The 22429-nt window shown below is 42.9% G+C and overlaps 1 protein-coding gene across 1 annotated transcript in view; it reads left to right on the top strand.

Annotated features, from left to right (window-relative positions):
* Positions 1–22429, top strand: part of RNASET2 (ribonuclease T2) — a 143247-nt gene that overhangs the window by 53060 nt on the left and 67758 nt on the right. Inside the window, exons 3-5 of the mRNA XM_073671449.1 lie at positions 9795–9855; positions 13428–13483; positions 21076–21133. Coding sequence (XP_073527550.1) covers positions 9795–9855; positions 13428–13483; positions 21076–21133 — 175 coding nt within the window. The remainder of the gene's footprint in view (positions 1–9794; positions 9856–13427; positions 13484–21075; positions 21134–22429) is intronic.

Here is a 22429-nt window from a genome sequence, read left to right as displayed (position 1 = left end):
CTGGTATCTCTGTAGTCACACCGACCCGAAGAATAAAGTTGTCTAATCACTTATACCGCACGAGGAACGGCATAAAAAATAAACTCTCGGGTTAGGGTTGTGCTAGGGTTAGGGTTGGGTTTAGGGTTGTGCTAGGGTTAGGGTTGGGGTTGGGGTCAGGGTTGGGCTAGGGTTAGGGTTGGGGTTGGGCTAGGGTTGTGCTAGGGTTAATTTTGGGTTAGGGTTGGGGATAGGCTAGAGTTGGGGTTAGGGTTGGGCTAGGGTTGGGGGTAGGGGGTAGGGTTAGGGTTGGGATTTTTTTCAAAAGTAAAAAAAAAAAAAAAGATGACGATATGGCAACTAGTGTTGAGCGCAAGTGCTCGCTACTTGAGTTTGCATCAGGTGCTCGGGTATGCATTGAGTATCGCGGGTGCTCGAGTCTCTGCCCTATATGCTTTCTTCGCGGCCCAAAAAAACTTGCGGGGATTGCCTGCCATGCATGAGCGATCCCCGCACGTTTTTTTTATGTGTCTAATAACCGTGAAACATGCAAGCGGGAACTCGAGCATGTCACTCGAGCACCCGTGATACATGGTGCATACCTGAGTACCTGATGCAAACTCAAGTAGTGAGCACTTGCGCTCAAGACTAATGACAACTTATTCAATATGATGACCTAATGTTATCAAATTCTGTGTCATATCTCTGGGTTCAAAATGTTCACTATACCCCTTGATAAAATCTTGAGGGGTGTAGTTTCCAAAATGGGTTCACTTGTGGGGGGTTTCCACTGTTTAGGCACATCAGGGGATCTCCAAACGCGACATGGCGTTCACTCTCGATTCCAGCCAATTTTGAGTTCAAAAAGTCACACAGTGCTCCTTCCCTTCTGAACTCTGCTGTGCGCCCAAACACTGTATTTTCCCTACATATGGGGTATTGGCGTACTCAGTAGAAATTGCACAAAAGTTTTTTGGGTCCATTTTCTCCTCTTACCCTTATGAAAATAAAAAATTGGGGCAAAAACATCATTTTTGTGGAAAAAGTTTGATTTTTTTTATTTTCACGGCTCAAGGGTGCAGGTCTGCATGGTGCAATTTCTCCTGTTACCCTTATGAAAATGCAAAATTGGGGCTGAAAAACATTTTTGTGGGAAAAATGTGAAAATGTTATTTTTACGGCTCAATGTTATAAACGTCTGTGAAGTACCTGGCGGTTCAAGGTGCTCACCACACATCTAGATAAGTTCCCTGAGGGGTCTAGTTTCCAAAATGGTGTCACTTGTGGGGGGTTTCCACTGTTTAGGCACATCAGGGGCTCTCCAAACGCAACATGGCGTCCGCTAATTATTCAAGCAAATGTTACATTCAAAAAGTCAAATGCCGCTCCTTCCCTTCCGAACCCTGCTGTGCGCCCAACCAGTGTTTTTTCCCCACATATAGGGTATCTGCGTGCCCAGGGGAAATTGCACAACAAATTTTGGGGTCCATTTTTCCTGTTACCCCTGCGAAAATAAAAATATGGGGTCTAAAGTAACATTTTTGTGAAAAAAATTAAATGTTCATTTTTTTCTTCCACATTCCAAAAATTCCTGTGAAGCACCTGAAGGGTTAATAAAGTTCTTGAATGTGGTTTTGAGCACCTTGAGGGGTGCAGTTTTTAGAATGGTGTCACTTTTGGGTGACCCCTCAAAGTGACTTCAAATGTGATGTGGTCCCTAAAAACATGGTTTTGTAAATTTTGTTGTAAAAATGAGAAATCGCTGGACAACTTTTAACCCTTATAGCTCCCTAATAAAAAAAAATGTTGGTTCCAAAATTGTGCTGATGTAAAGTAGACATGTGGGAAATGTTATTTATTAACTCTTTTGTGTGACATATCTCTCTGATTTAAGGGCATAAAAATTAAAATTTAGAAAATTGCAACATTTTCAAAATTTTCGCCAGATTTCCGTTTTTTTCACAAATAAACGCAAGTGATATCGAATAAATTTTACCACAATCATGAAGTACAATATGTCATGAAAAAACAGTCTCCGTCTCAGAATCAGGGGGATCCGTTCAAGCGTTCCGGAGTAATTACCTCATAAAGTGACAGTGGTCAGAATTGTAAAAATTGGCCTGGTTATTAACGTGCAAACCACCTTGGGTTGTAAAGGGGTTAAAGAATCATTTTGCCACTGCACCTATACTCAGTCAACCCGATGTTTCTCAACCATTTATTGTGGAGGTTGATGCGTCGGGGTCGGGGCTGTGTTGTCTCAGGGTTCGTCCCCTGGTAAATGGTGTCCATGCACCTTCTTCTAAAAAATATGTGGAACCTCTTGAGCCTTCACCTCTACCACTGCACCACCCCCAGTAATGGTTGATGGTAATCTGGAGTTCCAGATTTTGAGGATTGTAGATTCTTGTCTCCAACGTCGTGCTCTACAATACTTGGTGCACTAGAAAGGCTATGGTCCGGAGGAGAGGATGTGGGTTTCAGCATCAGAGGTGAATGCTCCCAGATTGTTTCTCTCATTTCACACCTCTTTTCCTGAGAAACCTGGTCCTGAGTGTCCGGAGGTCACTCGCAGAGGGTGTGTCAGAGGTGACAGACAGTCGCCCTGCAGCTGGTTGCAGGAGATCTCTATGTTTGACATTACAGACATCTTCTTAGAGGCCGTGAAAAGAAAAAAGACGTTGAAGCTGGTAGTAAGAAGCGCTAGGATGTCAAAATGAGGGGCAAACAGTCCATGAGCTAAAATTAAAAAGTAAGCCAAAGCAGCTCACCAGTAACCCCAAAGGGGTGAAATGTGGAAAATGCAAAAGATAAAAGCTGGTGATAAGAAGCGCTAAGGCATATAAAATTCAGCAATTACTACCTTTAATAAAGTCCTTGTAAAAACACAACGCGTTTCGGCGGCATGCAAGCCATCTTCATCAGGTGAACTTTTACAAGGACTTTATTAAAGGTAGTAATTGCTGAATTTTATATGGCTTAGCGCTTCTTATAACCAGCTTTTATCTTTTGCATTTTCCATCTTCTTAGAGGCTGGCTGTCTCTAGGACCCAGCGGCTACCTCCCTCTGGCTAATTAACACCCTGGTCTGGGTGTATAAATACCTGGTGTGCCTGAGAGGGAGGGGCCGGCGATATTCATTACTACTTGTGAGACTTTAGCAAGAGCATTACTTCGTCCTCTCTGGAGCTTGAGGCCGTATGCGCATTTGTCTGGAGTCGTCTAAAGCTAAGCAATTCCCTCCTGTTTGTACTCCCTTGTTGTCTATAGAGTTTAGTGGAGATCGACTAGTTCTCTTCTCCCATCCCTAGCCTTAGCCATATGCCAGGGAAAGTCAGGGCGAGGCACGCGTGCAGCGATTGGTGAAGAGACAATATAGGGACGGTAGTTGAGACAGGGTGACACTAGGCCAGACTAGGAGGTCTCCCCTTCCCCCTTTCCCTAGAGTCTGGGCTCCCTTTCCTTCATCCCTTTGTGTTGCACTAAGTCTTTCCCACACCTGGCGTGACAATATGATCAATGTAGAAATCTACCCACAGCACTCATCAAGGACATCCAGGAGACCAGGTTATCATATCCGCAAACAGATGCAACGTCCAAAACTCCCAAGGAGCTCACTTGTACACGATAGCCATAAAAAGAATAGAAGAAAAGCATAAAAATCATTGGTGTGTCATTAATTAGCAGTATCAGTATTATTTAAACCTGCTGTTTGCACTATGTTGGTATGCTTGACAAAGACTTGTATTGTTGAAATGTTGCACTGTATTATGGCAGAATAAAAGATTTAATTACTTTACCCAAATGTGGATGCTGTCCTTCTATTCTATTCATTTTACATTCACCAAATATGATGTCCTGACATCCTAACTATATGCCATAATTGTGTAAGGCTCTGCGCGCTTCAAGTCTAGGGGCAGCTTTTCAATTGCACCTTATTACTTTGATATACCTGGGATCTACCTTGGTATTGTACCTGGGTTACATATCAGACCATTTGACCTGTGTCTCTCCTATGGAAACAATGTACAGCGACTCACTGTAGAAAGGTCCCAATTACTTGCAAAAAGCAAAGAATTTTTGGTTTGAAAGGCTCTTAGTTACAATATAATATCATAGAGAATGCAACGTCATAGTTTTGGTATTTATAGCAGCATGTTGGTCTGACCGAATACGGAACATCATACTGTAACGCCCCTGATATGCTTACATAAGCTGATGTAGGATTGTCAAGCAATGCATGAAGCCCTTATGGGCACCTGGTTTCTAATGTCCACATAAGAGGAGAATGTATGTGCTGTTGTCCTTGTCCTAAGAACCTGCCAAATTTAGCTGGCTGTTTTTAACTATTGGCCATGAGAGATGGCATACAAGTTGTGAGCCTCTGGGCTACCTAATCCATTGTGATACAGCGATTGTGCATCCGCTTAATGCAGGGCTCGACAAACCCAGGCGCCTGGTCGCCAGTGGCGCCTAGAAAATGTTGCCTGGTGCTTGAGGAGTTGAGAAGAAAAAAAAATACTCTCAATCCAATCCCACCTCCTGCACGGAGTCATCCAATCGGAGGAAGCAGGGACAGTATCGCTCAGGCCGCCTTCTCCACTTTGCTCCGCCCCCCTTATGCTCTGGGACTGGACAAGGAGAGTTGGGTTACGGGGGAAGCAGGGCCGGCGTCAGCACCCGGCGTACCCGGGCAAGTGCCGGGGCCCTGGAAAATCAGAGGGGCCCAGCCGCCCACTCACTGTCGGGGCCCGGGCCCACACACCCACCCGCCCACACACTGTCGGGGCCGGGCCCACACACCCACCCGCCCACTCACTGTCGGGGCCGGGCCCACACACCCACCCGCCCACTCACTGTCGGGGCCGGGCCCACACACCCACCCGCCCACTCACTGTCGGGGCCGGGCCCACACACCCACCCGCCCACTCACTGTCGGGGCCCTGGCCGCTTCCTCGGCACCTGTTCAGGGACGCAGGCGCTGCTTGATTGCCGGCACTTCCCCCAGACATGGCCGCGCGCTGTCCGGCTGTGTCTGCTAGTAATGACACGGCAGGGTCGACGGCACTGCACCTTTAATTGTGCTTGTGTGTTGCTCCTGCCACGTCATTACTAGCAGACACAGCCACACAGCGCGCGGCCATGTCTGGGGGAGTGCCGGCAATCAAACACCGTCGGAGCGGAGGTCCTGCACAGATGGGCGGGAGGGGCCCGGACCCGACCGCAAGTGGGCCCCTCTGATGTTCCAGGGCCATGAAGTCTGTGACACGCCAGGGGCCCTGCACTGCCCCATACCCGAGGAGCTGCTGGACAGGACACTGGACCGGGGACAGGTGAGTGAGGCTTCCCCAATCCCCATATTAAAAATATTAGTAATGGGTCTGTGTGAGTGCATGTATGTGAATGTCAGTGTATATGACTGTGTATATATATTTGTCTGTTTTATCTATGTGTATGTCTGTATGTGTACATATGTCTGCGTACCGTGTGTGCGCGCGCATATGTCTGCGTACCGTGTGTGTGCGCGCGCATATGTCTGTGTACCGTGTGTGTGCACGCATATGTCTGCGTACCGTGTGTGCGCGCGCATATGTCTGCGTACCGTGTGTGCGCACGCATATGTCTGCGTACCGTGTGTGCGCACGCATATGTCTGCGTACCGTGTGTGCGCGCGCATATGTCTGCGTACCGTGTGTGCGCGCGCATATGTCTGCGTACCGTGTGTGCGCACGCATATGTCTGCGTACCGTGTGTGTGCGTGCATATGTCTGCGTACCGTGTGTGTGCGCGCATATGTCTGCGTACCGTGTGTGTGCGCGCATATGTCTGCGTACCGTGTGTGCGCGCGCATATGTCTGCGTACCGTGTGTGCGCGCGCATATGTCTGCGTACCGTGTGTGCGCGCGCATATGTCTGTTTACCGTGTGTGCGCGCGCATATGTCTGCGTACCGTGTGTGCGCGCGCATGTCTGCGTACCGTGTGTGCGCGCGCATATGTCTGCGTACCGTGTGTGCGCGCGCATGTCTGCGTACCGTGTGTGCGCACGCATATGTCTGCGTACCGTGTGTGCGTGCATATGTCTGCGTACCGTGTGTGCGCGCGCATATGTCTGCGTACCGTGTGTGCGCGCGCATATGTCTGCGTACTGTGTGTGCGCGCGCATATGTCTGCGTATGTGAAAGATGAGGGGGCAGGCTGGGCCATGTGTAATAAATAAATAAATAAATATATATATATATATTTATATATTTATTTCTCCGCCGTATCTGTGCATCATGAATCGTGTATGTGTTAAAAGGGCCCACTGAGACTCTTTCGCCCGGGGCCCAGAAAAACCTGGAGCCGGCCCTGGGGGGAAGGATCGCTGTGGCCGGGGGCCCGTTCTCATCTCCCGCTACCTGTGTAAGTACATACAAAGGCCGTGCTCCCCGGGGAGACGCCGTGTGTGAGGGGGTCTATATGTACAGTTTGTCAACAAAAAAAATTCTGGCTCCTAAATTTTTTGGCTGGCTCCTAGATTCTGAACAACTTTGTCGACCCCTGGCTTAATGCTCACCAGTATCAGGTTGTTTTTCTCCCACATGTGTCTTCACTTGCTTGATGCTGTTGTGCATCAGGTTTGCACTTTTTATATATATTTATGTTTTAATCCGTTTCTATACAGCATCTATTGTTGTGTTCACCTTGCTCTTTAATAAACTGTATTTCTGAATCCTTGATTAGTAATTTACATAATTATGCATGTCAGTTCCTGTAAAAGGTTTGCATGATGCACTTTAGAATTGCCCGAGAGCGAATTTGGTGGAGGTTGAGATGTTGCATGTGATTGTCTGTATAGACGCACATACTTGGAATGTGAAGTGTTGTGTTTCTTCCTTATTGTGTGTAACTTCCAAAGGTTTATAGGGGTTTTCCAGGCATGTGACAAACGTCTACTGTCAGTGTATGTGACTGCAGACTGCTGAATCATGACCACATGTGGAGCGCGCTCTTTCACAATTTCCCGACATTCTTGGTGCAAGTGGGCATCTAAGCGATTTGCATGACTAGTCTGATCCAGGTTCTCTCAATTCTCTTCTATTGAGAGAAGCCAAACATGTCTAGTTGTCACATGGCCACAAGCATGCAAATTGCTTACATGCATGCCTGCTTGCAAAGTGAGGGAATTGTGTGCACGTTTTCACGATTCTGCGGTCGCATAAAGTGACTGCATACTTTTATCCCAAGCCTGTTCCTTTAAGCACTTGCCATCCGCTCTCCATTACTTATATCCATGTTTGATGATGAGATTATCTGTTAGGGGGTACAGTATACAGTTGTGCTCAAAAGTTTACATACCCCGGCAGACTTTTTGCTTTCTTGGCCTTGTTTCAGAGAATTTTTCCCCACTCATGGTTATTGTTTGGGTGAAGCTATTTATTGTCAAACTACTGTGTTTTCTCTTTTTAAATCTTAATGACAACCAAAAACTTCCAAATGACCCTGATCAAAAGTTCACATTCCCCAGTTCTTAATACTGTGTATTGCCCCCTCTAACATCAATGACAGCTTGAAGTCTTTTGTGATAGTTGTGGATGAGGTTCTTTATTTTCTCAGATGGTAAAGCTGCCCATTCTTCTTGGCAAAAATCCTCCAGTTCCTGTAAATTCCTGGGCTGTCTAGCATGAACTGCGCGCTTGAGATCTCCCCAGAGTGGCTCAATGATATTGAGGTCAGGAGACTGAGATGGCCACTCCAGAACCTACACTTTGTTCTGCTGTAGCCAATGACAGGTTGACTTGGCCTTGTGTTTTGGATCGTTGTCATGTTGGAACGTCCAAGTACGTCCAATGCACAGCTTCCGGGCTGATGAGTGCAAATTTGCCTCCAGTATTTGCTGATAATGTGCTGAGTTCATCTTTCCTTCACCTTTTACCAAGTTTCCTGTGCCTTTGTAGCTCACACATCCCCAAAACATCAGCGATCCACCCCCGTGCTTTACTGTAGGAATGGTGTATATACACTATTCTAGTATTCCTAAACTAATAATAAGGGAAAGCATGATTTGCTGACATACAGTGGGGAAAATAAGTATTTGATACACTGCCGATTTTAGCAAGTTTTACCTCCTACAAAGAATGGAGAGGTCTGTAATTTTTATTGTAGGTACACTTCAACTGTGAGAGACAAAATATAAAAAGAAAAATCAGAAAATCACATTGTATAATTTTTAAATAATTAAATTGCATTTTATTCCATGAAATATGTATTTGATCACCTACCAACTAGCAAGAATTTTGGCTCTCACATACCTGTTAGTTTTTCCTTAAGAAGCCCTCTTACTCTCCCCTCATTACCTGTTTGAACTCTTTACCTGTATAAAAGACACCTGTCCACACACTTAGTCAATCACACTCCAACCTCTCCACCATGGCCAAGACGAAAGAGCCGTCTAAGGACACCTGGGATAAAATTGTAGACCTGCACAAGGTTGGGATGGGCTACGGGACAATAGGCCAGCAGCTGGGTGAGAAGGCAACAACTGTTGCCACAATTATTAGAAAATGAAAGAAACACAAGATGACTGTCAATCTTCCTTGGTCTGGGGCTCTATGCAAGATCTCGCCTCGTGGAGTAATGATGATTCTGAGAAAGATCAGGAACCAGCCCAGAACTACACAGGAGGACCTGGTCAATGACCTGAAGAGAGCTGGGACCACAGTGTCAAACATTATCATTAGTAACATACTACGCCGTAATGGGAGAAGGTCTTGTGGTCAGATGAGACCAACATAGAACTTTTTGGTATTAACTTTACTCGCCGTGTTTTGAGGAACAAGGATGACTACAACCCCAAGAACACTGTCCCGACCATGAAGCATGGTGGGTGAAACATCATACTTTGGGGGGGTGTTTCTGCAAAAGGGACAGGATGACTGCACCGTATTGAAGGGAAGATGGATGGGGTCATACATCTCAAGATTTTGGCCAACAACCTCCTTCCCTCAGTAAGAGCATTGAAGATGGGTTGGGGCTGGTTCTTGCAGCATGACAATGACCCGAAACACACAGCCAGGGCAACTAAGGAGTGGTTCGTAAGAAGCATTTCAAGGTCCTGGAGTGACCTAGCCAGTCTCCAGACCTGAACCCAATAGAAAATCTTTGGAGGGAGCTGAAACTCCATGTTGCCAATCGACTGCCCCTAAATATGAAAGGTCTGGAGAAGATCTGCATGGAGGAGTGGGCCGAAATCCCTGCTGCAGTGTGTGCAGATGTGGTCAAGAACTACAGGAAACGTCTGATTTCTTTATTTGCAAGCAAAGGTTTCTGTACCAAATATTAATTTCTGTTTTTCTATTGTATCAAATACTTATTTTATGCAATAAAATGCAAATTCATTATGTAAAAATCATACAATGTGATTTTCTCAATTTTTTTAAGAGTCTGTCTCTCACAGTTGAAGTGTACCTACGACAAAAATTACAGACCTCTCCATTCTTTGTAGGTGGGAAAACTTGCAAAATCAACACTGTATCAAATACTTATTTTCCCCACTGTACATGATTCATTAATTACACCAGAATACTGTAATTAAACTGTTTAAAATGATGCAAAATACCAGGTTTGATGAATCGCTGCTTATGTTTCCTTTTGAAATGGACAGTATATGTAGTTAATTATTCTGCATAGTTTGAATATTTACCTTCCATTCTCTTATTCTAGCGAAAGCAAATGATATCTTATTATAGGGTTGCAGACAAAAGTAACAGCCTCTTTGATGAAAGTAATACTGACAGTAAATGTTACAGTAAATGTTCTCTTTTTTGGGATCTAGAAAACACCAAGGTTGGAACAAGCTTATTTTGGTTCATCAGTGGCCAGTTACAGTATGTAAGGTAAGCAGCTTGATCTTCTGCAATAGAGAGTCTTTTAAGCATACAGTGAAATTAACATTATCTGGCACTTTGTAAAATTTACATTGCATTGTAGTTTTTGTGCTGCCAATAAGAGTGGATACAAAAGATATAGACTTTGATCAGTTGAAAACATTAGTTTAAAAAACTGTCCATCAAGTTCAGCCTTTGAGTTCAGCTGTACATTTATAACCCTTAATACCCTTTGTCATAAGAGAAGCATTCCGCACTTTCCTGAATGCCGTTATTGCACCTGCCAATACTTCCTCTTTACTTTAGTTCAGTATGTCTAAATCATGTGACAGTTCTCTGTATTACACCCACATTACATTTGCATTTAGACTTTTTACAGTCTCTCATTGTAACATAGTATTACAGACTACTACAATTAACAGAGCACTATTGGCTAATAAGAAGCTAAATATTTTTTTTAATGCCCAAATTTAAATCATTATAGAAATTAATGTACTAATAAAAAAAACTGTGCATCTATCATCTCATTCTGACTCCTATTCGGCTTCTTACAACTGAACTTATACAATGTTTAAAATGATGTTTTTTTTTTCTCACAGCTTAGGGCCTGTGGTTTTGGCTGTTGGTTCTGCTGCATCACTTTCCTCTGCTGCTTTTACTTTTGTTACCCTTTGTTAGACCCTATCACCCAGTGTCTCCCCCTTTCACTCCCTGTTATACCTGATCACCTACTGTCACCTTGTCACACTCTGTTATACCCTGAAGCACTGTCACTGCCCTAGTAACCTCTGCAATCCCTCCTCATTATTTTATCCCATGTCACCCTCTGTTATACCCTGTCATATTTTATTGTTCCCACCCCCCTTTGAGCATCACACCCAAGTGAGAAGCTTGTCACTGAAAGACAGTGAAATCAATGGTCACCATCATCTGTAGCCATCTCTACTATTTGTTGCATGCTAAATGTAACCATACATTTGTGTGAAAAAGTATTTGCCTCCTTCCTGATTTCTTATTCTTTTGCATGTTTGTCACACTTTAAATGTTTCAGATCACAAAACAAATGTAAATATTAGACAAAGATAACACAAGTAACCACAAAATGCAGTTTTTCAATGAAGGTCTTTATTATTAAGGGAAAAAGAAATCCAAACCTACAGGGCCCTGTGTGAAAAAGTGATCACCCCTAAGCCTAATAATTGGTTGGGCCACCCTTAGCAGCAATAATTGCAATCAAGTGTTTGCGATAACTGGCAATGAGTCTTTTACAACGCTCTGGAGGAATTTTGACCCTCTCATCGCTCCAAAATTGTTGGAAACCCTCCAATGTGGCTGAATTACAACTATGAACCACCTTTTAAGGTCATGCCACAGCATCACAATCTGATTAAGGTCAGGACTTTGACTAGGCCACTTCAAAGTATTAATTTTGTTTTACTTAAGCCATTTAAGAGGTGGACTTGCTGGTGTGTTTTGGATCATTGTCCTGCTGCATAACCCAAGTACGCTTCAGCTTGAGGTCATGAACAGATGGCTGGACATTCTTCTTCAGGATTTTTTGATAGACAGCAGAATTCATGGTTCCATTTACACAGCGAGTCTTCCAGGTCCTGAAGTGGCAAAACAGCCACAGGCCATCACACTATCACCACCATCACCATATTTTACTATTGGTATGATGTTCTTTTTCTGAAATGCTGTTACTTCTACGGTAGATGTAATGGGACATATTCCTTACAAAAAGTGCAACTTTTGTCTCTTCAGTCCACAGAGTATTCTCCCAAAAGTCTTGGCAATCATCAAGATGTTTTCTTGCAAAACTGAGATGAGTCTTCATGATCTTTTTGGTCAGCAGTGGTTTTGTCTTGGATCTCTGCCATGCATGCCATTTTTACCCAGTCTCTTTATTATGATGGAGCCATGAACACTGACCTTAAATGAGGTCTGCATTTCTTTGGATGTTGTTGTGGGATCTTTTGTGACCTCTTGGATGAGTCGTCGCTGCGCTCTTGGGGTAATTTTGGTTGGCCGACCACTCCATGAAGGTTTACCACTGTTCCATGTTTTCGTCATTTGTGGATAATGGCTCTCACTGTGGTTCCCAAAGCTTTAGAAATTGCTTTATAACCTTTTACAGATTGGTATATCTCAATTACTTTGTTTTTCATTTGATCCTGAATTTCTTTGGTTCTTTGGATTCTTTGGAGCATGATGTATAGCTTTTGAGGATCTTTTGGTCTACTTCACTTTATCAGGTGGGTCCTATTTAAGTGATTTCCTTATTGAGAACAGGTGAGGCGGTAATAAGCCTGCGTGAGGCTAGTGGAATTGACTTCAGCTTCCTAAAGCTGTGATAAATCACAGTTAATTTATGTTTTAAGGTGGGGAGGAAATCACTTTTTCACACAGAGCCCTATAGATTTAAATTTCTTTTTCCCTTAATAATAAAGATCTTCATTTAGAAACTGCATTTTGTGATACTTGTGTTATCTTTGTCTAATCTTTAAATTTGTTTTGGGATCTGAAACATTTAAGTCCGAAAAACATGCAAAAGAATAAGAAATCAGGAAGGAAGGTGGCAAACACTTTTTCACAGAACTGTAGTTTCATTCATAGTTGCCAATTTATTCAATTCCAGTACCTTGAAAAAGTATTCATACCCCTTGAATTTTTCCATATTTTTTTTCATGTTACACCCACAAACTTAAATGAATTTTATTGAGATTTTATCTGATATACCAACACAATATAGCGAGTATTTGTGAAGTGTAAAGGGAATGATATCTGCGTGGCAGTGTGGCAAATCAGGGATGTTCATGGGCGGAGCCGATTTTTTGGCGCTACCAAGCCGGAACCCCGAACACAAACCCGAATTTGAAATGCCGAACAAATTCGCTCTACACTACTCTTCATATCACTTAGATTAGAAAGATTTGTTTTTCAATGTGTGGGAGCTTCAGGGAGTTCTACACTATAGTCTGTAGTACAAGCAAAGATAAGAAATGTAATTGGTCTCCTTAATGAAAAATGCTGCTTTTTTTTCGGTTTTTACACTCCTCTCCCCTTTACCTGCCTCCTGGAATTTCAGCTTAATTGACGGATTAGTTTAAATCTGCTGCACATAGAAGTCTATGGAGAGGGAGAATTAGAATTTTTAGCTGCTGTAGAGAGAGGGGCACTGACACCCATAAAAATGCTATGTGTTTCTAGTAAGTGTTCTGTCTCACCGGAGGATTTACAGCAACACTGCTGTATAGTGTCTTCTATGCTGCTTCTGAGTATGTATCAGCGTGTGTTAGGAAAGCAGGATCTTCTCTCTGTGTGCAATGTATAGGAGAGATCACGCTTGCTTTCAAAAAATGCAGGCTGTAATTTATATAATGGTGAACTACGCACACACAACGACTTTTTCTGAAATTTCACCCAGTAAAAAGGTACACTTTAAGGAAACCTCCTTTTTTTCTCATTTTTAAAGTCCCTTTATGTTTTTGGTCTAAAATATATACTGAAAATGTGTTACAAAATAAACCATAAATGCCTCTTTTATTTTCAAATTTATTTTCATTTGTCATTCTACGTAGATGGCTGAAAAGCAATGTGAATATCTTCCTAACTATTGGACGCTACACGGACTCTGGTAAATTGTCATATATAATAAGTATTATGGGATTTTGTTTTATTTTCTGATAAGAATTGAGTGCATTAAGAGAGGACCAATAGAGTTGAAGTCTAACCACTATCACAGGGAAAATATATGGTAACAGTTTTTACATTCCTGTTTACCACAGTTGCACTTCTGTTATGAGGCATACATAGAAATTGTGGGGCCCCAAAGCTAAAGTCCTAATTGGTCTTCCTCCCCCACCCCCCAAAAAAATCTGAAGTAGGTGTGGTTAGGGCACATAGGGCCATAGCTCCCAACTTTTAAAGACAGGAGGAGGTACATGTATTGTTGCACTTGTAAAGTAATCCTATTGAATCCAGTTGGTGTCACCGGTTCGAGCCACGGGCCCCACAGTGGCCTTGTGGTCTGCTGCTATGCTGAATGACTTCTGCTTGCTCTGTGATTTGCTCTTATTCATATTGCTGATGCCTGTCAGTTCAGATAAAATATTCTCTCCCTGGGTCAGGCAGACATCCGAGGCTAAGGTGATAAATGAGCCAACAAGGCATTTTTTATGAATAAAAGAAACACCCCCGTACACTTTAGATAGCTGTAGGCTGAATGATGGCCTGGCATCTAGTTTGACTGACAGCTACTTTAGCCTTTTTTCCCATACACAGGAGCACTCACACTGCAGCTCCTTGTTCTCTAGAAAGCTGCTGCCAGAGTACTCTGGCGATTGCTTATCTCACTGAGAACAAAAGGATAGGCATTCTGATATTGGCCATCCCTTGATCTCCCCAATATCTGTAGGGAGGCTCCCATACACGTTAGAAAGTCAGCAGAGCCTGCTGAGGTTGGCGAGTTCAGATAACATCAATCTAGTGTGCATGGGGGCTTTTAGGTCTTCTACCAGGGATGAGTGGAACGATCCATGGAGGATCTAGTTCGAGTCAAATTTCCTAAAATTTGTGATTTTAAATTAATTCAAATAGTGTGAGATTCGATTCACGGTTTGCAAAAAAAAACTTGTCCAGCAATGTTTCCCATACTGCTGAAGTTCTAGAGAACAAATAAAGACTTTTTGCGCTACCGCACAGGCTTCTCCCATGTCCTACAGCTATGACCTTATACAGTAGTGTTCAGTACATAAGCCATCACAGATGGAGTACAGTTTGTACGGTAGAGTCGCTTTCCATCTCTAGAGTCACTGGGTAAGTCTCTCGCTTCTGTAAAGTGTAAGCTGTAAATTTTATCATAGTACACTTCAACTGTGAGAGACAGAATCTTAAAAAAAATCCAGAAAATCACATTGTTTGATTTTTACATAATTTATTTACATTTTATTGCATGAAATACGTATTTGATACTGTAGAAAAACAGAACTTAATATTTGATAGAGAGATCTTTGTTTGCAATTACAGAGATCAGATGTTTCCTGTAGTTCTTGACCAGGTTTGCACACACTGCAGCAGGGATTTTGGCCCCCTCTTCCATACAGATCTTCTCCAGATCTTTCAGGTTTCGGGGCAGTCTCTGGGCAACATTGAGTTTCAGCTCCCTCCAAAGATTTTCTATTGGGTTCAGGTCTGGAGACTGGCTAGGCCACTCCAGGACCTTGAAATGCTTCTTATGGAGCCACTCCTTAGTTGCCCTGGCTGTCTGTTTCAGGTCATTGTCATGCTGGAAGACCCAGCCACGACCCATTTTCAATGCTCTTACTGGGGGGAAAGAGGTTGTTGGCCAAAATCTTGCATTTTATGACTCCATCCATTCTCCCTTCAATATGGTGCAGTCGTCCTGTCCCCTTTGCAGAAAAGCACCCCCAAAGTATGATGTTTCCCCCACCATGCTTCATGGTTGTGACGGTTTTCTTGGAGTTGTACTCATCCTTCTTCCTCCAAACACGGCGAGTGAGTTAATACCAAAAAGTTCTATTTTGGTCTCATTTGACCACATGACCTTCTCCCATGCCTCCTCAGGATCATCCAGATGGTCATTGTCGAACTTCAAACAGGCCTGGACATGTGCTAGCATTAGCACAGGGACCTTGCATGCACTGCAGGATTTTAATCCATGACGGCGTAGTGTGTTGCTAACGATAATGCTTGATTTACTGGTCCCATCTCTTATCAGCTCATTGACCAGGTCCTCCCGTGTAGTTCTGGGCTGATTCCTGACCTTGACCAGACTCACCTTTACCCCTCAAGGCGAGATCTTGCATGGATCCACAGACCGAAGAAGATTGACATTCATCTTGTGTTTTTTCCATTTTCTAATAATTGTGCTGCTGGCCTGTTGTCCTGTAGCCCATCCCAGCCTTTTGCAGGTCTACAATTTTGTCCCTGGAGTCCTTAGACAGCTTTTTGGTCTTGGCCATGGTGGAGAGGTTGGAGTGTGATTGATTAAGTGTGTAGACAGGTGTCTTTTATACAGGTAACAAGTTCAAACAGGTAATGAGTGCAGAGTAGGATGGCTTCTTAAAGAAAAACTAACAGGTCTGTGAGAGCCAAAATTCTTGCTGGTTGGTAGGTGATCAAATACTTATTTCATGCAATAAAATATAATTTAATTATTTAAAAATTGTACAATGTGATTTTCTAATTTTTCTTTTTATATTTTGTCTCTCACAGTTGAAGTGTACCTACAATAAAAATTACAGACCTCTCAAATTTCTTTGTAGGTGGGAAAACTTGCAAAATCGTCAGTGTGTCAAATACTTATTTTCTCCACTGTATATGAACACGTACATATGCTGATGCTTGGTTCAGTGGGCATAGAGATGGAGGACACCTAGATTTGAAAGTATTCAAGAACATAAGGTCTGAATAAATTAAATGTATAAAAAGATCTGAGCAAAGTGAAAAGGCTGTAACCATATGTTCACACGTTGTGCTTTTTCCTGTGTGTTCTTCCCTCGAGAAATACAGCATTTTACTGGACCAGCAAAATAAATGAGATTTTTGAAATCTCATGCACATGTTGCTTATTGTAATCCTTGCAGATTTGAAGTAGTTTCAGATCTGCAGCATGTCAGTTCTTTCAGCACATAGAAAACGCACACAAAAACAAGACTATTATGCAGCGTTTTACCTGGCAAGAAACACATTTTTTGTGCAGAAATGTCTGCAGCTTAACACGTGCACATACCCTATGAGCTTTTAAACTTCTGTGAAAGCTCCTCTCAAATGAGTCTATTTCAAGCTGGACTGCTGCTTCAATTCTTGTTATTTGCATCCTCCCGTAAAAATACATAAATGTATGTGTATATATATATTATATATACAGGTGCTACTTTATTCTTATTATTTAAATTAGAATATCATCAAAAAGTTAATTTATTTCAGTTCTTCAATCCAAAAAGTGAAACTGGTATATTATATAGAGTCATTATAAACAGAGTGATATATTTCAGGTGTTTATTTATGTTAATGTTGATGATTATGGCTTACAGCCAATGAAAATCGTGGCTGATGCTGCACAGCTGAGAACTTCCAGAAGGAAGCTAGAGAGAGTCAAAGCTGAGCATATTAACTCCTGCACTGCTGAAAGAAACTGGCACCATTTAATAAGAGGGAGAATTGCTTCTATTCAGTGCAGGAGTATGTGAACTCAGACGCTGCGGTCTTCTGACTCCTCTGTCGCCGTGAGATATATGTAATATAGACAGTATATGTATCACATGTATACACATATGCTGTCCGGATAGAATGTGGTTTTCCTGCGCTGCTGGTAAACTGATAAGGAAAAGCTTATAAGGCGATGAAGTTGACGCGCCCCCTGGGCCATATTCTTTAGGGGGAATATCCGGAGCCGGATCAGATGGGAGTTGTAGTCTTCCGAGTGGCTGTGACCCGGTCCGTGCCCAGGGTGTCAAACTCAGTTGTATGTGGCAGTCCTACAGATGTTAATAAGTTCTTAATGTCGACTACGCCACCCGTTGTATTGCGGTCACTACGGCCGCCGCTGCAGCAGGGTCCGCTGAGGCTGATGGTGTAGGTGCAGCTTTGGTGATATAACCCCCAACGGGTGGGGTATAGCCTCAGGGGGATCAGGTGCAGAGGATGGGGGTTGTGGTGATGCAGTGTAGACGGCAATCAGAGACAGAGTCGGGTTATGCAGTTTAGGATGTTTACTCACTGCTGATGTTCCGGTCACTCCAGTTTCGAGTGACCTCCCGAGCCGTGCTGCGTCCACCAGGTTCTGGATCCAGCCAACCCCCAAATAAGTCCGGAGCGTGACCCTGAGCTCTCCTTCTGTCCTTTCTCTGGCCGTCCCCACTATTGATCCACCCAGGTCCAGCTCCCTCGGGCCTTCTGTTGGGAGACCCTTGGCCTTGGGTTCCCTGACCCTCCACGTGGTATGCCTTCGTGGTGGATGTGGTGGGTGGCCGTGGCAGACGCTGCCCACGGCCTCCGGTCTCTGGCTGGGGTGTGTTTTTGCCCCCACCAGCTTGGGTTCCGGTACCCTGATGCCGACTCTTCACCCGGGGATTTAATTTGGGTTCTTAGAGTCCTCTCTTCTGTTTCCCCCTCTGGGTCTCTCTTTCTCCTCTCTCACTCTGGGTCTCTCTTCTCCTCTGCTCGCTGACTTTCTCTCTGCAACTGACCCTGTTCTTAGTTGGTGCCCACCTTATATATCCCTCTATGTGTGAGCTCAGGTGACCAGCACCCAATGAGCTCCTATCTTTACCCAGGCTGCTCCCCCTATCTGCCCCTACACTACTTGGGATGTACCACCCCCCTCCCACTCCAGCCAGGAACAGACTCGGTCGTACCTGCACATTTCTAAGTGGGAGTACCGTCGGTCTGCTCCTCGGAAATGGGATGTGTGTAGTGCATGCAGCCTACCGAGCTCAGTTCCACACTCCTTCCTTACCCGGGAGTGGAATATCACACCTCTGGCTTGAGGTGCAATACCCCTGTAGCAGCCGAATCCTCAGGGTGCTACAAATTCATAAAAGAATTGTTTATTCATAGGTTACAAAGGCAACGCATTTCGAAGTTGTCCAAAACTTCTTCCTCAGGACATAACGTTATGTTCTGAGGAAGAAGTTTTGGATAACTTTGAAACACGTTGCCTTTGTAACCTATGAATAAACAATTCTTTTATGAATTCATCGCCTTATAAGCTTTTCCTTATCAGTTTACCAGCAGCGCAGGAAAACCACATTCTATCAGGACAGCATTTCCTTTTTGTCGGACGACTCGTGTCCTGCAGCAGATGATTTCATGCCATTTGAATTGTTGCAATGTGCTACAGCAGGGTTCCCCAACTCCAGTCCTCAAGGCCCACCAACAGGTCATGTTTTCAGGATTTCCTTAGTATTGCACAGGTGATGGAATTATTGCCTGTGCAGGTGATGCAATTATCACCTGTGTAATACTAAGGAAATCCTGAAAACATGACCTGTTGGTGGGCCTTGAGGACTGGAGTTGGGGAACCCTGTGCTACAGCACCAGATGAGCATGCATTTATTTCTTTTATCTTGTTTTTAATCGGTTAAAACCCTATTTGCACTCTCTTTGCTCCCTAGCATGTCTCCTCCAATGTATACACATATCACACATGATATGTGTATAAATGTGATATACGTGTATTTATGTATAATATATACCCATATACAGTCGTGGCTGAAATTGCTCTTTCGGGTATGACTATATATTCATATGCACATTTTTATCACATGTTAATGGCTTTTGGATGTGCTAATGTGCTTTTCAGCCAACAGCCATCTTACATACTCCTCTATACTGAAATAGCAACATCAGGAAGGAAAATAAGTGAATTATTGTAAATCACAGGATCTGTAGAAACCTTAATGCTGTACAAATGGTGAAAAATTAAAAAAAAAGTTTTAAAAGCATCATCACCATTGAATATGAACCCCAGACTAATAAATATATGCACATAAACACCTTGGCTGCTATCAATAAGGTATTAATGGTTAAGCAATGTTTTGTCAGGCTGAATGCACTTGGGCACGTAAATCATCAAGATCTGATGCTGGGAGCTCCCGTTGAAACTGCTTTCCAGTGATGTTCCGAATGTGCTTAATGGGAGTCCAGCTTGGAGTCGTCTGCAGGCTATAGCAGCATGCTTAGGCCAGGCAAGCTCCTCACAGTAGCAGTGGTGCGGCCTAGCGTTGTCATGTTGAAAAATGGCTCCTCGGACACGTTGGAGAAATGGCTATATCACTGGTTCCACCACAAAATCAATGTAACGCTGAGCTGTTAATGACCTGGAATGAAGATTAGAGTGGTCTGGCTATTGTACGTTATGCCACCCTCGCCATAATTCCATAAGAAACAGTGTGATGTTTCTTCACGAAGCCTCTTCCTGTGCTTTTCTACGTGGTCTCCAGATCAATTTCCTGCTATTATTGCTTCAGTCCAGCTTTTGCCATAGAAGAGGAAAGATCTCCATTTCAGCCCGTATTGCTCTTTTCCAGCCTCCTGTTTTCTTCTGGAGATTACGGATCTTGATGATTTGCTGCCTTAAGTGCATTCAGTTTAGCAGAACATTACTCAGACAACAGTTAATAATCTAATTGACAGCAGCCAATGAGTGTAAGTGCGTGAATTTCTGCTTGATAATAAACTGAGATGTTATGAAAAATGTTTCTATTTTTTCATCCTTTGCATATCATTAAAATGTTTATTGATCCTGTGATTTCTAGAATTACTCTATAATTACTCCAAGAACTTTACGTTCTCGGCGTTACAACTTCAATGTTGAGGAGTGTATGTACAGCTAGTTTTGCTTCATACAGATTTCTGAACAATGTCAATGTCTGAAAGAGTGGTCTGAGCATTTTTATTAAATTCACGCACACACATTTTATTGGTTAAAACCAAATTTCCTGACTTTACTAAAAAAAAAAAATGCAGCTTGCTGAAAAGTGTTCCTGCGAAGTTTTATGTTTTTAAAGGGAATCTGTCAGCAGGTTTTTTTGCTATTTAATCTGAAAGCAGCATGATGTAGGGGCAGAGATCTTGATTCCAGGGATGTGTCACTTGCCCAGCAGCCTTAAGTAGTTTCAATACATTCATTGTTTTATCATCTGGAGATTATCCCTGCAGGACTAGGTGTTCTGTGCCAGGCAGTCCAGCTAATTTGTGTAAGCCCTGATTGGCTGCTTGCTAACAATGTACAGTATACATAAGAAGCTGCTAATTGGAGGTGTGGTCTGGGTTATAAGCAGCCCATAGTTCTGACCATTGCTACAGTTACAGCATAGAAAACAGGGATTCTATAAAAACTACAACTAGCAGTCGAGTAAGTGATACATCACTTGAATCAGGGTCTCTCTCCCTACATCATGCTGCTCTTAGATCCCATAGAAAACACCTGATGACAGATTTCCTTTGAAGACAATCTTTCACTAGTTTGAATATAGTAAGCTAGCCACGTCGTGAAATAGTGGCTGCAAATCTGAGGATAACATAGTATTTGTTTTTAAGATATTAGCTTGTAAAGTTTTATTTCTAGTTTGTTGAGTTTAAGGGGGCATTACCTAAGATTTTTCACATGTGTACTTTTGTCCCTGTATGATATTATTATAATAACATAACATGTATCTATCTTTGTGAGAAAGCATGATATTATCAATTCTGTTTTTTTAGGCCTGATAAAGCAGACATGTGCAATAGTTCCTGGCCTTTGGACTTATCCAACATTGAGGTAAGCTGCACAAAAGTGACACAAAGTATTTGATAAATCACCCCCAGGTCTTTCTAGGTACCTTCTACTTAAAAATAAAAAATAACATTGAAGTACCCTCAAGGGGGCAGGAATTATGCGTATGCTTTGGGAATTCCTGAGATTGCAAGCATTGAAATTTGATTTGTATAGGATATAATGTTACTGTTCCCACTAATCCCTTGATTTGTATTTAGAGATATGTGAAAGATATATAAATCAATACACCGAGAAAAGTAGCTGTTGAACGTCTTATATTTATGACAAGAAAGCTTATTGCCATGTACTGGCTTACAGATCCCTTGCCCCCCTAGGAAGCGTAATAAAATGATACCTTGATATCTGTGATCTGATATCTTATTCCAGAGAAATCCATGTTTTTTCCTATGTGTAAATGAGCTGTTCAGTACTATGGGCTGGACACTGATCTGATCTGATCTTATTATAAATGAAAGAAGGTCTTTCCAGTGTGAGACATGTAATGACTGACAGTCTGCTCTAATCACACACAGCTCTGCAGTGAGATCGGAGCTAAACAGTATGAACTTTGTCTAATTAAACCTTTTACTTCTAGACATGTCCTATCATAGTGGTTCACCTTCCATCTCACAGGCTGCTAGTGTCGGGGAAAGGGCAATACAGCAAAACTGACAGCACTGTGAGAAGATAACTGCAAATGTATTTGTAATGAGATGGCATTCATGTCTGCGGTGCTGTGCTACATTTGAGCTCACTGCAGAGCCGTGTCTGATTGTGAGAGCAAAGTGTCAGTCATTACATGTCTCACACTGGAAACGTCCCCTTTAATGTAAAATAATCTCTGGAGGCAGATTCTCAGAGAGATCAGTGTCTGGCCCATAGATCATAATGGCTCATTGTATATAAGAAAATTGTGGATTTCACTGGAATTAGACATAGGATCACAGATATCAAGGTATCACTTTATTCAGTTTCCAATGACCTGCATGCACTTGTAGATGCTCAGGGAGGTTGATTCTACTGACACATTCCCTTTAAGAGTACTCTCACACTAGCATAGATTCTCTCATGCGAGAGAATCGGACCGACTATGCTAATGACACTGTCAGAGTTTTAGCCTGTTGTCTTCTTACTGTGATTTTCTCGCATAAGAGAATCGCAGCACAGGTACGGAGAACTTGATTACTCCCTCCATTGTCTCTGTGCTCATACACCGGATTGTACTCGGATGACATTAAACATCGGATAGCATTCGCCCGAGTTATACGCTAGTGTGAGTGAGCCCTAAAAGTAACAGAA

The sequence above is a fragment of the Phyllobates terribilis genome, unplaced genomic scaffold (assembly GCF_046119375.1).
Source record: "Phyllobates terribilis strain yellow unplaced genomic scaffold, ASM4611937v1 Scaffold_3__8_contigs__length_932513732, whole genome shotgun sequence".
NCBI classification, from domain to species: Eukaryota; Metazoa; Chordata; class Amphibia; order Anura; family Dendrobatidae; genus Phyllobates; species Phyllobates terribilis.
This window is presented reverse-complemented; position numbering and strand designations above follow the sequence as displayed.